This window comes from Chiloscyllium punctatum, chromosome 1 (genome assembly GCF_047496795.1).
Source record: "Chiloscyllium punctatum isolate Juve2018m chromosome 1, sChiPun1.3, whole genome shotgun sequence".
NCBI lineage: Eukaryota > Metazoa > Chordata > Chondrichthyes > Orectolobiformes > Hemiscylliidae > Chiloscyllium > Chiloscyllium punctatum.
This window is the reverse complement of record NC_092739.1, coordinates 122,757,497-122,775,912: the sequence shown is the minus strand read 5'-3', so window position 1 is coordinate 122,775,912 and position 18,416 is coordinate 122,757,497. Positions and strand designations below refer to the sequence as shown.

Here is an 18,416-nt window from a genome sequence, read left to right as displayed (position 1 = left end):
TAGAATGTATAGAAGCCAGACACTTTTTTTTACAACTGTAGCTGCAGTATTCAAGTAAAGAGTTCAAAAGTTTATTTTGAAATGCTACCAAGAGAAGCCAAGTATGTAAGAGGTTGGAGTATCAGGGTCAGGTAGGACTAGGATAGGATATTAGAGTTATTTCAGGTTGGGCTGTAATCAGGAATTTGAGGAGGGAGCACAAAGTTGGACTGACATTTTCTGTCTAATGCTTCTTTGACAAGTTTCCAAGTAAATCAGAGGAGTTGGAGATTTTTCAGAGGATCCAAAAAGACACTGGATATACCCATGAGAGATTCAAGCTTCCTCAGCAATTCCCAAAGAGAGAATGCACTGAGATTTCAGAGGGATCCCATGGTTCATCATCTAGCATACTTCTAGTATCCAACAATCATGGCCTAGAAGATCTGGGCTTTCGTCACTTTCACCATTGAAGATCTTTTTACTCTATTCTAATTCCAGATCTACTCAGTCAATTCCAGATCTCTGTCAAGTTTCCATAGGTGTGAAGGTTTATGCCTTTCCCAGTGCCCATATGACTTCTTTTTGAAGTCATGTTTCCTTTTCTGCACCCCCATGGGTAGTGAGTTTTAGATCACTACCATTTGCTTCACAATAAAGGAGGAAGAATTTTTATGTATTTCTTGCCCAAATCCTTAAACACCCCAGTCGTTATCCCATCCTCTTAATAAGAAATTATCCTTATTTACCTACGTATAAGATCTCTAATATCTTCTCATCAAGGAGATCAATCTTAGCTTTTCCAACCTTTGCTAGCAATCAGAATTCCCCACACCCTAGAGCCATACTGGTAAATTTCTTCTGCCTCCTCTCATATCCCTTCCTAAAAATGTGATGACCAGATCTTGACATGTGGCTTTATTAGACCTCTAATCATCAGGATGACTCATCTGCTTTGTATTCAGTAATTTGATTCATGAAGCCTAAGGTTCCTTATACTTTGCTAACCACTCGATATTCCTGCCACTTTAAAACTCAATGCACCCCAGTTCCTCCTCCTCCCCTCAGTCCTTAAGAGAAGTAATGAACACCTTAAGTTGAGTCGCCTATAAAATAATGTTTTTCATATAATCTTAAAGATCATTCTACGTACATTAAGTCCCTTTTACATGTTCAGTATGATGTTAAAAAACAATCATAACTAATCTTGAGCATATGACTCAAATTTGATGGAACTGCAGCAGTAATCTAGTGCTTAGCTGAAAACAACTATATTGAAAACGGATGTCTGAGACTCCTAAACCACGAGGTGATGCCATATTAATGAGAATACAGAGCACTGTCAAAATTTGGAGATGACATAACTTGGAAATATTGTCAATTGCAAGCTTGATAATGAAAGACATTGACAGAAGAGTGAAATGGGCAAATATGGCACAATAAATTTAATTAGAAGTATGAAGTCCTAGTTTGGTGGAAAGAATGTGCACAGAAAATATGAACTGAAGTCCACAATTCTAAACCGGATGCAGAAATAGTACAGATATACGAAAGTAGTTGGAGAAGTTTGAGAAAGTGAAAGGCACACAAAATCCTGGCCTTTAGAAATTTAAAGTGCAAAATCAATGGTGTTAAGATGAAACTTAATACTGATTTTGGCTTCAGTGAAAGGCTGTGAAATCTGTAGAGATGGTGTAAAAGATTTACAAGAATGGTGCTGAGGACAAGACATACCAGGTATGAGGGTAGATTAGAAATCTTGGAGACATTTGATTGAGTTGTTTAAACCTTTGGTTCTAAACCGAATAGAGAGATCCATTTAGTTTTGGCATAGGTTGTGAGAATCAGTATACATTTAAAGGGAAATAGCAAAACAAAGGTAACATTAAAAGATTTTTCAATCACAAGTGATTAGAATTAAAAATAGGATGGAGACAGTTCAACAATAGTTTTATAAAGGGAATTCAATTAAGCTTCTGAAGGGAAAAGTACAGATGTAAAGAAAAAGGCAACTATATGAATTGCTTTTGTGCAGAGCCAATACACATCTGATGGGTTGGTTAGCTTTCTTCTTCACTTTAACCATTGTATGATGCTAAGACACTCCTTAAAACCTATCTTGACCTAGTTTTTGGTAATTTTCCCTGGTACATGCCGTAACAAGTTTTTTTTTAAATGAGGCACAGTGGTTCCATGGTTAGTATTGTTGCCTCAAGGCCGGGGGCCCAGGGTCGATTCCATCCTTAGATGACTGTGCGAACTCCACAGACATTCTCATTGTCTGCGTGGGTTTCCTCTGGGTGCCATTGTTTCCTCCCAAGGATGTGTAGGTTAGGTGGATTGGCCCTGCTAAATTGTCCATAGTATCCAGGGGTCTGCAGGCGAGGTGGATTATCCTTGGGAAGTGCAGATTACAGGTGGGTCTAGATGAGATGCTGTTGCGGGTTGATGTGGACTTGACCGGCCAGATGGCCTGCATCTACCCTGTAGGGATTCTATGTGAACATTGCTAATATGTGTTGCCTACACTTAATTACTGTCCAGAAGGTCATGGTTACCTGACAACTTTAATCCATCTGCTGTAGGTACACCCATAGGATTGTTATAGTTCGAAAGGGAGTTCCAGGATTTTGACCCAGTGACACAATGGTGATAGATAGTTCTAAGTCCAGGTAATGTAGGACTTGGAGGAACTGGTGGCCTTGTTCTTCTAGAGTTGCCGAGTTAGGCCATACAAAAACTACCCAACTTGGATTTCCTGGGATTCACCCCAGCTGCTTTGTTAAATATTAGACCCTCTGGCCTTCATCCCCACTCTCACCAATCTCCCCAACTTTTCCCTTGGTTAAAGAGTCATGCTGAGATTAAATAAAGTTTTAAGAATATAACCTGTCCATACAACATATTTAAATGTTATCAAGTATTTAATCTGTATTCATAACCCCACAAAGGCAGCCTGTCTTACCTTGCAGCAGCCAATTAACCTTTGAACTTGGTCAAATGATATCTTAATGTTTTGCATAAGCCTAACAGATAATACTTATCGACACATTTACTGAAACTTTAAACATTTTTAATTCAACATGGACACAGGTAGTCATTGGCTTGACAGTTTAGAACTTATTTGGCCTTTGTTTAATGTGGAATAATGTTCCAGTGAAAATTAGGCGGATTTCAAATGCTTCTGCTAAATTCTGATTTCCCGCATGTGAATCACATATTTCTCTTTCCTCCTCCTTTCCCCCCCAGCCCCCCGCCCCCTTCACCAACCGATCCCTCACCTGCATCCCACCCCATAAAATGATTTCTGCTGAATTGGGGGAGGAGGAGATATCTAAATAGCCAGATGTACCCAGTATGATGTGCCACAGTGTCTATCTCTAAACATTATAATTCTCTACAATGAAAAAATTGTTGATTTTTGGCCTGCACAAGTATAATTGAATGTGAAAAAGAGCTTTAATATCATTTCAAAACCATATTTATTTTCAAAATGTAATTGGGTACAAGAATATTCCAATTGCAGTACAACAAAAATAGAATATTCGGTGAAAAACAAAACATTTTCTGGTTTTCATTAACAAAACCTGCAAATGCAATTAAATTGACAATACTTCCTGTAATGAAAGATTTGTGATAAACTTTACTCAAAATAGTTTTTGTAAAAATAAACTTCAATAATTGTTTTTCTACTTTAAGAAAAATCACATTTAATATATGGGAGGCAGTTTTCAGGAACCAGTTAATAGCTTACTAAAAATGTAACAGATGCAATAATGTGTTGAATAAAGCTGGTACATAGTAATTTTGTGGGAACTACTAAAAATGTAATGCATTGATAATTAAATTAATGAAGGTCTCTTTCTCAGAAGCAAAGCTACTGCATCCCCAACACAGTCACTGAATATTCACTTAAGTACCAAACAGTCCAGTCAAATACCAAAGTTAGACTCCAAAACAGGTTAGATTTATCAATTCTGAATAAAACTAAATTTTACATTTTGATTTGAGTGAAATATTTCCTTGTACTTTTAAGGTACTGTAAAATCTAAATTCAACATTAGAGATTAATAATTTAATTTCTCAAATAGCTCTAGTCTCCAGTGATAGTTGTTTTCCAGGTGGGGGAATATAATCTCTTTCTAAAAAGACAATGGTTAGGTAATTCCCCCAAACTGCTACTAAAACATGTGATGGTCCAAACAATACTTAGTCTGGTTGGCAGTTAAACCTGGTGACTGGCAAATACCATACTGCCTTCACTAAACATCATAGTTACCTAAATGAAGTAACTACAAACAGGACAAATTTGACCATCAGCTATGAATACTTCAAAAGTTATTGCAGACAAAATTACACTATATACTAGGAACAGCTGTTACTTTGTCATTTGTAAGGAGTAAACCATCACCGCCATGTGTTAAGCCTATATGAGTTGGTATCACATTGAGATTTGACAATTCTTTTTGCAAAAGGCAACTAATAAATCAACATTCAACTCAACTCGGAGACAGAAATTGCTGATTATCTATCCTCCTTCATAAAAACAGAATTATTCATACCTTGAAGAAAACTCCATCCTTCCTCTTGTCCCTCAAAATTCTTTCCTTTTCAGATATCATCATCAAAACAAGGCCTTCACTTACCACAAGAGTTCTAATTACAGTCCCAACCAGCCAACTCTACAGCATGACATCAGCTGGAAATTTATTTATTTTTTAATTTCCTCTAATCTAAGAAATGTCACCTTTTAAGAACAAAGAATAAGGAAAGAGCATTTAGCTTATTAATGCTTGAAAAAAATGTAATTCTGACTATATTAAACTTAAGAGGCTGCAATTTTCCATTCCCTGAAGGTACTGAGAAGGGCAAGTTGTCCTTTGAGAGATGCACACCCACTTCTCACCATTCCAGCACTGGGTGAGAAAGTACATTGGCAACTTCCTTGACTCACCAGAATCAAAAGTCCAATGATAGTTGAGTTATCGCCACTTAAGGATATCAGTTTGGCACTTAAGGATCTCAACTCACCAGCAGCCTGATTATTTGTTGGCCAGGAGACCGATAAAGTGCAAGTTTTATTGACTTGTCAGGTTGGGTGTGAGGAGAATCTGAGACAGCAATAGCCACTATAAGCCTTCCCTCTGTGCTTGCCTCTGAGCCCACTGACCCCTAAGCGAAGCAAAAAAGAAATTTAGCTTCTCATCTTTAGATCCCCAAACATTAGGCCTAACCTAATGGTCTTTCAGACCAAGAATCTGCCATTGAGAGGGACACCAATGTTGAGGCTTGCAATTGGATAACAAGCTTGGTGGTCAGCTCTTAAAAAGTTGATGGGAGCTCAGTGTGGTGAGCCAGCTGTCCCTTGACATGCCTACCACAGCCAAACTAAATCAGCATCCTGAGTTTCTGCATTGGGCACAATTAGTCATCTAAATGTTCTTGGGAAGTTCCCATTCAATGCAAAATGTGCCTTGAACCAGTAAAAACATTTTTTTTTAAAGTTGCATTAAGAAAATCCCTGGTGTGTTTGTGTTATTTGGTTAATACAGTTGAAAATAGGATTACCCAGAAAAAATTGAATTTCCACTAATTTTAAAATGCTATGTCTAAATTTAAAATATTGAAAATTACTCAGCCAGCTTAATTTTAAGCCTGAACCACAGTGGTAATTCTTAATAATTAATTCTTCCTGTTATCATAACCAGTTTTAAGGGTGGTGTCTGGCTTCAAGCATAATTTTGTTAGTCTATCCCAACAACAGCAGAAACGTTATTAATTAAAATATTATTTTCAAGGGTAAATGTATTGTGGTTGAACTGCATTATTTTAAAAAAGCATCACAGAGCTTAAATGTTTTTATTTTATACCATAAATGTTGGTAAACCTAGTATGGTCAGCACTTGCTGTCCATCCCTAATTGTCCCTGAGAAAGTAGAAAATTGTCTTTTATGAGCATCTGGTACAACCACAGTGCTGTTAGAATGCGACTTCTAAAAACCTGACCCAGCAACATTTAGGAAAAGGGGTGGTGAGTGATTTTAGAGGGCAGTTTGCAGGTGGTATTCCCATGTACCACCTGTCCCTGAACAGTCACATCTGTATTATGTTGTCCAAATTGCTACACAAAATTGTCACCTTTGACACAGCAATTTCCTAAATTAAAAGATCTTGCATTATGGTTCTGTGGAAAAAGCTGCCTTTAAATATTAAGTGACCTATGTGAAAATGAAAACCATGAAAAAATGGTGTCATAGACCATCACATCTAAGCTATTTACATTTCATAGAGTCAGAGACGTACAGCACGGAAACAGACACTTCAGTCCAACCCGTCCATGCCGACCAGACATCACAACCCAATCTAGTCCCACTTGCCAGCACACGGCCCATATCCCTCCAAACCCTTCCTATTCATATACTCATCCAGATGCCTTTTAAATGTTGCAATTATACTAGCCTCCACCACTTCTTCTGGCAGCTCATTCCACACATATACCACCCCAGGGAAAAGACTTTGTCTATTTATCCTATCCATGCCTCTCATGATTTCCATAAATCGCTAAGGTCATCCCTCAACCTCTGATGCTCCAGGGAAAACAGCCATAGCCTAAAGTTTGCAATGTAATCAGAAAAACAGCATTTGATGTTCTTTAGCTCCAGTAAACTATGGTAATCCACCAGTGCTAGAAGTCTTAACCTGAAAAGCACTGCTTGTATAGGGGCCTTAGAGAACAGCAATTTCTGGAGTTAGAAATTATTCGCAACATCACTTACTGGATACCAATTTTCTCAGTTTTTTCTTGCAGCAGTGATTGACATTGCATATCTGTTATTAGTACTTAAGGATACTCTGACAAATCTCACCCTGCATGAAATGGACAGTGTTCTGGTACTTCAGAAATAAGGCAACTGATGGATTTTGAAGATTTGAATACACGTACAATTCATGTACTAGATTCATAGTTCAGAAAAAAGTGATATTAACTTTTTTACAAGTTGTAAAATACTTTGTAATTAATTCACACTGAAAATTACAAAGAGGTTGCAGACATTTAGAGAAACTTGATTTTCTAAATAATATTTTAATAAATGAATAACATGCTATATTATGGATTGTAAATTATTCATAATAAGCTTCTTAAACGACCACCTGTCAGTATGCCTAAGGTTTAGTATCAGTAAGAGTCTATACACACAGACATCACAGTCTGATGCCAGTGTGTAGTATTTTTCTGGTACCAGTTGTGATACAAGGGGAAACTAAAAAGGGACCATTGGAAACATCAGCGAGTCTGGCAGCCTATCCTGCACAAGTGCCTGCCAGAGACTGACAAACGCTGCTTTGGAGACAAAGGTTAGGCTAGGATGCAGTCACAACTTTAGGACTTTTAGACAAAACTAAATTCACTTCCAGTGTACACAGCCCCATTTTATGTCACTGGGTTCATTTCAAACTACTGCAGAAAGTATTTGCATCATCAGTCTACTGGGTGTCACTGAGGCATCAAGAATGCAGCAAATACATTATTCAAACTTAAGAACCGCAACTGCACACTTGACTTAGCCCTTTATGCTTTGTTTCAAATTTAAGCAATTGTCTGTGTATAACGCACACCAACTACCTGCAGAGTTTCATTAAGTGTTGCTTATGTATGCCCCTCCAGTTAAGTCAGCCAAATCTCAGACTACAATATCTGACACTCTCGCTCTGTGTGTAAATAACAATAGTGCAGTCCCCTCAAATTTTAAATTTGGAGCTTTATTCAATATTTGCAACGAAGATAATCGATCTGGAATTAAAGGCTGACCAAAATGATAAAGGCATAAATTTTTTTATGCTTCATTGGTTTTGTTTTATAATTTATAATAACTCTTTGGCACAAAGGGATATTCAATTTTATATAGTATCTAAACCAACAAAATTATAGTATTTATTCATTATATGGATACAATTCTTTTTATGAAGTCATTATTTGTCAAGCAGATGTTTTGTTTGAGGGAATATAGAAAAAAGTGAAATGCTGTGATTCGTATAACTGGTTCCTGTTGTTAAAGGTATCTGGTAGACTTACTTTCAACCTGTGCATATGGTAATGTAATAGTAACCACTGAATAATAAACTACAGAGCGAGGACAGTGCTCTGGGGACATGAGTTCAAATCTCCCATCATGGCAGCTGGTGGAATCAAAATTAGAATTACAGATTTAAATGTTATGGAAGAGGAGAAAATGGCAACATGAGAAAAGCTTTCATCAAGTGGGAGTATCAGGGGTATAAGGAAGGCATTGCCTGAGATTGTGACAGGGCAGATTCAGTTTTGGTATTCAAAAAGGAAATGTGTACAGCCATAACGAGTGGCTAAGTGTCTTCCTCCTACGAAAGGGGGCACAGATGGGATGGGGTTGGTGCTGTAACAATTTTGCAAAGTAGTATTTGACTTAACTCTTCACAACTATCCACAAGAAAAAAACCTAAACCAATTCTAAAATGCTACCTTTGAATCAATAAACCAATGCCAAATTATTTGCTTTCTCCATGTGCTTTTAAGATATTCACGACTTTCAATTCACTCATCACATTTTTAAAGCCACTGAAACCATTCCAAATTTCTGCACCTGATCTCGACCAGTATTAGACCATAGAAATGTTGTCTTTTTTTAGACCACTTCTCACAGGAATTGGAATATGTTGTACTACATTTGTAACTAGTTCAATATGAGTGAACATTTGATTAAAGTGACCAGCCTTGAATACAGCAATTCAATACTTCAGTAATGACCTTCAATAAATTATTTGTCTTTTCACTTCTTGCACCCTGCTCCCCAAATTCTGTCTCAGTAATTCAGTTTCTTGAAGGCTGTGCTTTAAGATAAGCACAGAAGTCCCAAACAGGCTCAGATATCTACTCAAAAACAATGTTTCCTCAACTTAGTTCTACTTGTTGGTATAATCTTGTTGTAAGTGGCAACAATATCATGTAGGTCACTAAAGCAATAAAGATCGAGTGATCCATAGCACTTACAGCTATATTGTAACCATTATATCATGCCCTCCCTTCTTCCCCCCCCACCCCCACCCCCGGCAGTTAGCCTTTGTGTCATCGTCTGAACTGACCATGATATTCCTATTGGTGTGACCCATAAAACAGAGACCTTATACAATCTGCTCTGATATAATGTGATCCCGTGTTATAAGAAATAACATAATAGCAACACCGTTTAAACCAATGGGACCAGAATCACATTATAGCCATACATGTAAGGAAAGTTCGCATTCTACAAATAATGGTCTAAATTCTTGTATAGCCAATTAGTGTTGAATAAACGTGTCTGATAGCAGAAACAACTGTAGGTTGCTTGTTGGGTTCTTCACGTTCCTCATTATGCAACCCTTAGAGTTACAAAACTGCATCAAAAGATTTTACTTCAAATCTGCAACAGCACAGTGACAACCTTAGAGTATTAGTGACTACAAAGTCAAATGAAACGCAAGGGATAATTATATTTGGCAAGTATAGCAATCTCAGTGGGAATCTAAACAGATTGGCTTTCAAGCCGTTTAAACAGCTTTGTGAAGTAAAAGGATGGTACAACAATAGCTCACGTCAAGATAACTAAACAGTTAAATCTAGTAATTATTTAGTTGGCAATTCTGGACATTTCCTTCAATTTAAAGCCCAGTGATCAATTTCTTCAATGTTTTTCAGTTAGTTGAAGAACTGTACAATAGTGAAGAGGTTCTCCATGTGATACAGTAGCCAGAATTCTCCCTCAACAATACGTATGCTGAGCTGTAAACAGAAATCACCTTTAGTGATAAAATGGCCAATGGTAATCATAAACTTCAATGTCACATTAAAATCAGTAATACAAAGGAAAATGATGAAGATTATCTAGTCAATTTGGCCTACCCTGGCATAACATCCACATACTGTAGCCTTCCTCTCATTGTTCATACATTCTTTTTGGGAAGGCAAAACTAAATTAATCATAATAACTTTACATGAAATGAACTGTAGAAAATTCCACTCTTCTCCCCAAAAGCAATCAAATAACATTCAAAAGACTGAAGTAACTGAGTGACAACCTCAAATCCACCCTCAAGTGTTCTTCTGTACCATTCTTCATCTTCCATATCATTTCATCTGTTTTTCTGGGTAAGGAGGGATGGCAGTGAAGAAATGAAGGCAAGTGGTAACTTTCTCCAAGTCATTTATCAACATGTCAAATTTGAAAACTACAAGATTTTGATGCCTGACTATTAGTATACCTCATCAACCATTGAGAATAAGCTGGGTTTTAAATTGTTAATTTAAATGCCTCATTTACAAATCTCCGGTTTTATAAAAGTGAAGATTGCATAAAGGTAAAGAGTTGAGTTGTCCCAAATAGATACATACCACATTATCAAAGGGTTAGTGCCTTCTTGGTCAGAATGTCATTCTTATCTGATTCTTGTCGTCGACTTCTGATCCTGAGAGGAAAATACAAATGGAAGAATATCTTATCAGTAGTTTCATTAGCATTTGGTTCATATATGGACAACTAGTTAAACTGATTAATGAGCCAGCACATTTAAGATTTATTTTACCTCACAATGGAAATTTAATCAAGAACCTTGGCACACAACTAAAACCAAAAGTAGATTGACTGAATGCCCTACTCATTACTGTCAAGTTATAGCTAGCATCATAGGTAAACCCAATATGAGAACTGGATTTGTTTGCATTGGAAGAGTTTTATAGGCAGATGGAATTAAACATTGAGGTACATTCCTTAGAAAACCTGTTAGTTAGTTCAAAGAAATCCTGGTAGTATGGTAAATATGATTATATAACTAAGTAATACATATTGGGATGTTGCACAAGTGCAAGGTCTGGGTCGCATGCTCCAATCAGCCTTGCGTGACTGCGGCCTGTTAGGTGACAAAAGGTGAAGATAGATGATCATGGCAAAACGTGATGGTCTGCAGCAGTCCGGAAGACAGTTGTGGCAGAGTCTGATTGGTTAGGGGGATATAATTTAGGTTTAGTGCAATTGGTTATGCTAATGATAGGGCGTGGCTTTTAGAACAACATAAACATTAGTATTTTTGCTGTTCGCATGTTTTTGGAGTTGACTTCTCTGATGGCCACAACTTTTGGTTGCAAATAAAGGCTTATCATCTTGAGGAATTCTCTGCGTCTCCTGGTCATTCCTAAAGGTGCTATCAACCACAACAGCATAAGGTAGGTATATGGAACAGCTTCTCTTTGAGAGAATTCAGAAAAGATAAATCTATTATCTTAATTGAAGGATTTTAATTTGAAACTTCCAGACTAGAATTGTTTAGTTAGAACAATGAATGGGTTACTTGAAGTTGAAAAAGGTTAAGCCCATTTGTGTGACTAATGAAGAAAGAGACTACCAAACTCATAAGAGATCAGGTATTGAAATAAAAATAAAGTTAAACCTCCAGATGTGATTGAAAACAAAATCTTTCTCGTGTTGAAATACTGTAAAGTGATGATCTGGGATAGATGGGATTATTGTATCTTTCAAAACCATTCAAATTGTGTCACATATAAGCAGCTTGATTGATTCTATCTGCTTTTGCATAAATTTCCACTTCATTGTTAAAACCAGACCTAAGCAAAGCATAGAGTCAGATGTACAGCACAAAAACAGTCCCTTCAGTTCAACTCATCCATGCTTACCAGATACCCTAAATAAATCTAGTCCCATTTGCCAACACTTGGCCCATATTCTTCTAAACCTTCTTGTTCATATACTCATCCACACTGGTGGTAATGTTGTAATTGTACCAGCCTCCTCCACTTCCTCTGGCAGCTCATTCCTTACACGCACCATTCTCTGTGTGAAAAAGTTGCCCTTTAGGAATCTTCTACATTTTTCCCCTCTAACCCTAAATCTATGCCATCCAGTTCTGCACTCCCCCACCCCAGGGAAAATACCTTCTCTATTTACCCTATCCATGCCCTCATGATTTTATAAACTTCTCTAAGGTCACCCCGCAGGCTCCTCTGCTCTAGGGAAAAAGCCCCAACCTATTCAACATCACCCTGTGGCGCAAACCCTCCAACCCTGCAAACATCCTTAAATCTTTTATGAACCTTTTCAAGATTAACTCCATCCTTCCTATAGGAGGGAGACCAGAATTGCACACAATATTCCTAAAGTGGCTGAACCAATGTCCTGTACAGCCACAATATGACCTCCCAACTCTTATACTCAATGCTCTGAACAATAAAGGAAAGCATATTAAACACATGTTTAATGAAAGACCACCTTGTTAAATAAAAAAGTCAAATTTCAGTCTTCAATCTAATTTTCCCAGTAATAACATCAGCTTCATTTAGAAGTAAAATTCACAAGAGTAGGAGATCAAAAAAATACAAATACTGTTTTATTACCATAACACAAATGTAGTGGCTGCGATGCAGATGCCAATTGAAGTGGCGATTGAGATCAGTATGACAATATTTCTATCAAGTACATCAGAACCTGTGGTCAAAGTAATGGAAGTAAATTAGATTATAAATATGGGACCATATGGATAACATTGCCTAAAATAAGTCTCAAACTTTAAAATTTCATTATTGGCATTAGTTTCATTTTTTTTTAGAAAGTGGACCTCATTCTCTATTGTTTATAAAATAATTTTACTTTCATTTATTGAGGGGGAATTTATAGAATCATTTTTAAAAATGGTTACAACACAGGAGATCATTTGTCTGTGAAGTCTGTGCTGCCTTACTACCAGATCTACACAGCTGGTGCCAGTCTCCTGCCTTTCCCCTTGGCTCCGCAATAGGAAGTAGTCATGGATTTGGAAGGTGCTGTCTAATCTTTGAATTTCTGCAGTGCAGCTTGTAGACAGTACACACTGGTGCTACTAAAATTTTTGGTAGTGGATGCGCAAATCAAGCAGGCTGCTTTCTCTTGGATGGTGTCATAAGCTTTTTTATTGTTCCTTTTCACCAATGGGAACAGCATTACTCCATCTACTCCCTTCACCATCCTTTTACATCAAATATCTTTTCAATGTTCTCTCTAAATTAGACAAACACCCTTCTCTGAAGTCCCTCATCCCTGAAACAATTCTCATATTCAGTTTTAAAATGAAATAATCATCAGGCACTATCTAATTCTCCATGAATGTTCTAACCACATCCTACCAGACTTAATTGGAAGAAAAGAGAGAGGCAGTGGCTTTCCACTCTTACCCTCCCACCTGATTATATGCCCCTTCACCAAAAGCCTTATTGTGAAGCAGGTGATGAATTCCACCTACAATATCCAAGAAACAAAGGAACTAATGAGTTCAATTAAAAAACATTCTTGCTTTTTTAAAATTCTCTTTTTTTAAAAAACAGCCCTTTGGTCAAATGGTAAGTCACCCCTCCAATACTGCCTCATTTGGCTTGCTCTCAATTTTTGTTCGATCAATGATTTTGTAAAAAAAAAAGCTATGAAACATCTTTTAAAACAGTGTTTGAGCTGCTTTAAAATACAACTTCATGCCAAAATTAAAAAGTCTTTTGGAAATAAAGTATATTGTCCACATAACCTGGTGTTCATATACTTCATTAGAAATAGAAAACAATAGTGAGTTTTGAGAAGATTTGTAGCTCAGGTTGAGGTTTTGGATGTAGGTTTGCTCGCTGAACTGGAATATTCATTTTCAGACGTTTCATCATCATACTAGCTAACATCTTCAGTGAGCCTCCAGATGAAGCACTGGTGGTGTAGCCCACTTTCTATTTATATGTTTGGCTTTCCTTGGGTTGGTGATGTCATCTCCTGTGGTGATTGAGAAAAAGAACAAGAAATGACGTCACCACTGGAAATGACAGCACCAACCCAAAGAAACACTAACATAAAAATAGAAAGTGGGCTACAGCACCAGTGCTTCATTCGGAGGCTCACTGAAGAAGTTACCTAGTATGGTGACGAAATGTCTGAAAACGAACCTTCCAGCTCAGAGAGCAAACCTACATCCAGAAAACAATAGTTTATCAATCAAAAATGTTAGTATTCCAGTATTCAGTGAAATAAACTTCTCCATTATTTGATTTAACATTTACGATGGGTTTTCCAGAAAAAATCTTGTATCAATACAGACAGCTCTCATGTGAATAGAATGTGCACATGTATCTGTACACACATACACACACATTTAAAAAAGGACTCAATGGTGCAGTGTTTATACAGGCTTAATAATATAAATAAAGTTGATGCCAGTTTCCTTTTCCTAATTTACTTTATGGGCATAGTCCGTTCAGAGTTGGACCTGCCTTCCTGATGGCATTTGGCCTTAAACACTAAATCCTTGACATAGTACCAAAAGTTACATCAGATCATCTTACTTGAAGGGATTACATTTGGAGAGAGGGTAGGTGTTGTTGATTGACTGAGAGTTTGTACAAAGTCCATCATCTGTGTGGTGACTGTAGATTGGATACTTTCTGTAGTGGTTTCTGGAATACATAAATATTGATTTATTAAAGTATTTCCAAAGTCAAAACAAATCACACAAGAATGTTTTACACTCCACAGACTTGCATAAAAAGAGGCTTACACAGAAACTTTGCATTACATACAATTTTAGCTTGGAAAGAAAGTGACCTCAACATTACTACAGCAACATTAAGTTAATTCTATCCAAACACGTTGCCAGAAGTTAAATTAGCTGCAAGTGTTCAAATGAATAGTCTACAATATGAATTAGCAGTGTGCATAGCTGGACAGTAAAAGCAAAACAGCTTTGTAATGGTATATACTGTAATTAATTGACATTTCATGTTACACAATCTGATTGCAATTAAAGGACTGAAATTTACTGGTAAGTCTGCTATGTACTCCTCAACCACTCAACTAGTCGTTTGGCATTATTTACCATTTTAAAAAAAAAATCACCTTCCTTTTTATTTATAAGATTGCCATATTAAAGACTATTGTTCAACTGAAGGTCAAGCAAATGGGCTGAAAAGAGTAAAATGAATTCTACTTCCATTTGCTCTCCTCTCAACTGACAAAGCATCTGGTTCAAATGTACACAGAATTTCCAATATCCAAACCCACGACCACTTCCATCTGGAAGAATAATGCTAGCTGATAGATGGTAGCAGAAAACCACCACCTCCAAGTTCCCCTCTAAGTCATTCACCATTCTGACTTAGAACTAATCCAATTTCTTCAGGGTTGCTAGAGACTTTCCTGAACAGCAATGCAACCATTTATATCAAATGGATACACAGTGGTTTAAAAGGCCAGTTGACTACCATCTTCAAGGCAATAAGGATAGGCAAGAAAGAATGGCTCAGCCAGTGACACTCAAACAAGTCTCATGAACAAAAAAAACATTACATCTTGTTATTTGTAAATTGGCTGATTTTCTTTTGAAATAGGCTTTCAGAAAATATTTGCATTGCACAAAAATTGATAAATAACATTAGATTCTTGTGTTTGACAGGAGCATCATTTAGGAAGGACTTACTGGTATGTGTAACTACCTTTCAATGCCACTTTCACAGCAACGTATTTCAAACCCTTCGTCTTCACACATCTCTCAGCCATTGCCAAGATATGTTGCGATTCTCAAACAAATGTACATTTACATAGCAACAGAACATGTGTATTTCACCCAGATTGTAAATGAAACAGGTTCAACTGAACAAACAGCTCAAATCTTTTTGTAGCTCTGCATCAGTTATGCTTACCCCTCCATGGAGTGACAAATACTTCCGAACTCCAATTGCTCCATTTACCATTGTCAAAAAAATCTTTTGTTTTGACACGAATCGCATACAGTTGAGCAGCAATGGCATCAGTGATGATTTCTGTTGTCATTTTAGTATCCAACTGGGGAAAAAAAAGGGGAAGTAAAAATCAAAGAAGGATTCCAAATGATAAGATCATCACTATCATCAGTGATTATTTTCAGTAGTCTCAGCAACATTCTAACATCAGTGCTCTTTTCAGGTAAATGTGATATTTTGAAAGGGAGGTCAGTATTCTTAAAGTATAAAATTAAAGACTACATTACTCCCTTTCACAAATCATCACCACTGCACATTTTGTTTTGGCAATTTGCATAGATTTCTCAGTACAATCACAAATGCAGCAAGCTCTGACTTGGATACATATTGTTGATCTTTTACTGTTGCTGGGTTAAAATCCTGGAATTCCCTCCCCAGTGATATAATGGGTCAACCCATAGCAAATGGACAGCAACAGTTAAAGATGGCAGCTTGTCACCCAAGGCAACTGGGTATGGGCAATAAATGTTGGCCAGTCAGAGACATCCATATCCCACAAATGAATTTTTAAAAGTGGCAGAAGTTGCATTGTAGGTGTGGGATTGGACCAATGGCAAGATACCTTCTCGAGAGTGAAGATGAAACGATATATTTTTGGTAAGAGGCCAGAAGACAGTGATTTAAAAAGCAACCAAAGACAACATGTGAAAGAATTTTTACAAATCCCACAGTCAGGATCTGGGATGCACTAAGTGGCAGAGACAGATTCAATCCTGGCTTTAAAGAGGAAATTGAGTAAGCTTTTGAACGGAAACTATTTGTTGTTGAGAGCTGGCCTGAATTTGACAGGCTGAATGGTTTCTTCCTTTACTGTAATTGTTTTATGATTAAATTACTGCAAAGGAGCTTTCCAGAAGAAAACCATTCAGCAGACAATCGTGTCATCACTTAATGTGCTTATCAAGTCCCTTGTCAGCAGTCATTTTCTAATCAACCATTACACAGATGTTATTACACATCTCTAGAGCAGGTGGTGCTTGAAGCCAACTCTCCTATCCTCGTCTATATCGCAAATTTGCTGACATCACCTGAGAAGGACATTAGAGATATGTTGGACGTGTCACTGAACTAGTAATCCAGAGGCCCGGGCTAAAGCTCTGAAGATATAGCCTCAGTCCCACTATGGTGATTAGATTAGATTACTTAGTGTGGAAACAGGCCCTTCGGCCCAACAAGTCCACACCGCCCCGCCAAAGCGCAACCCACCCATATCCCTACATTTACCCCTTCACCTAACACTACGGGCAATTTAGCATGGCCAATTCACCTGACCCGCACATCTTTGGACTGTGGGAGGAAACTGGAGCACCCGGAGGAAACCCACGCAGACACGGGGAGAATGTGCAAACTCCACACAGTCAGTCACCTGAGGCGGGAACTGAACCTGGGTCTCTGGCGCTGTGAGGCAGCAGTGCTAACCACTGTGCCACCTACTATTTGATTTGGATTCAGTTAATAAGTCTGAACTTCAAAGCTTGTATGGAAACTATTAATTATTCATAAAAGCCCATCATTTCACTAATATCCTTCCTTAGTCAGGCCTACATGATTCCAAACCTATTACATTGCATATAACTCTGAATTGCTTTCTGAAATGGCTGACCGAGCCATTCAATTCATGGGCAATTCAGAACTGACAAATGCTGGCCTTGCCAGTGACCCATATGTCTCAAGAAAGACTCTATTCAAAAAGACATACAGATAGAAGATGCTGGAAATGCTGCAAGTCAGGCAGCATGCATATTTTGCTTTTGTGCAAAGATTTATAACTTAAATATAACATTGCCTCAGGTAATCAAGCATTTCATAACTAGCGAAGTATTTGTGAAGTTTAATTGCTGCAGTGACTTGGAATGGAAAAGTCCATGAACAGTATTTAGGTAATTATGCAGATAATGTACCTTAGTGATACTAATTGAGACATAAACTTTGTAGCCAGTTTCTTTATGTCTTCGTGGATATTCCCATTCATATGGCTCAAGAAAAACAGTAAATCAGACACGCAGCAATAAAGACTGTGTGCAAGCATAGAAAAACAACTAAATAGGATCGGTAAAGTTGTAACAAGGCAAACTTAATAGCTTTTTACTGAAGGTGTGTAGTATTCAGAACAAAGCAAATTAATTAGTGGCACAAATACAGGTTAATAGGTAAGATCTTGTAGCCATTATGGGGACATAGTTACAAGATGGTAGCAGGGAACTAAATATTCAGGGTATACAATTTTTTGAAACATTGTTGGATGGATTCCCTATGACAGCAAGAAAATAATCTTGGATTGGGAGATGTAGAATCCAAGTGGGTGGAGGCAAGAAATAAAAAAGGCATGGTAGGAGTAGTCTATAGAGGCCCTCCGACAATAGCTATGTGGTGAGACAGCGCAACAAAATCAGGGGATCATGAGGCCTAAACAAAGACGTACATTAATCATGGGTGACTTTAAGCTTCATGTAGATGAGATAGTCAGATTGGCCAAGGAAGCCATGAAGTTGATCTTATACAGTGCATTTGTGACATATTCAAAGTGCATTATGTTGTGGATCCAACCATGGATCAGGCTATTTTGAATTCGGTGATGTTAGTTGATCTGACATAATATTATTAACTAAGAAAT

At 37.4% G+C, this 18,416-nt stretch overlaps 1 protein-coding gene across 1 annotated transcript in view; it reads right to left on the bottom strand.

The window, feature by feature from the left end:
- Positions 1-3,444: 3,444 nt before the first annotated feature.
- Positions 3,445-18,416, bottom strand: part of LOC140479474 (interleukin-11 receptor subunit alpha-like) — an 86,124-nt gene continuing 71,152 nt past the window's right edge. Inside the window, exons 8-12 of the mRNA XM_072573311.1 lie at positions 15,704-15,845; positions 14,351-14,461; positions 12,395-12,485; positions 10,382-10,455; positions 3,445-9,772 (exon numbers count right to left, since the gene is read on the bottom strand). Coding sequence (XP_072429412.1) covers positions 10,389-10,455; positions 12,395-12,485; positions 14,351-14,461; positions 15,704-15,845 — 411 coding nt within the window. The 3' untranslated portion in view covers positions 3,445-9,772; positions 10,382-10,388. The remainder of the gene's footprint in view (positions 9,773-10,381; positions 10,456-12,394; positions 12,486-14,350; positions 14,462-15,703; positions 15,846-18,416) is intronic.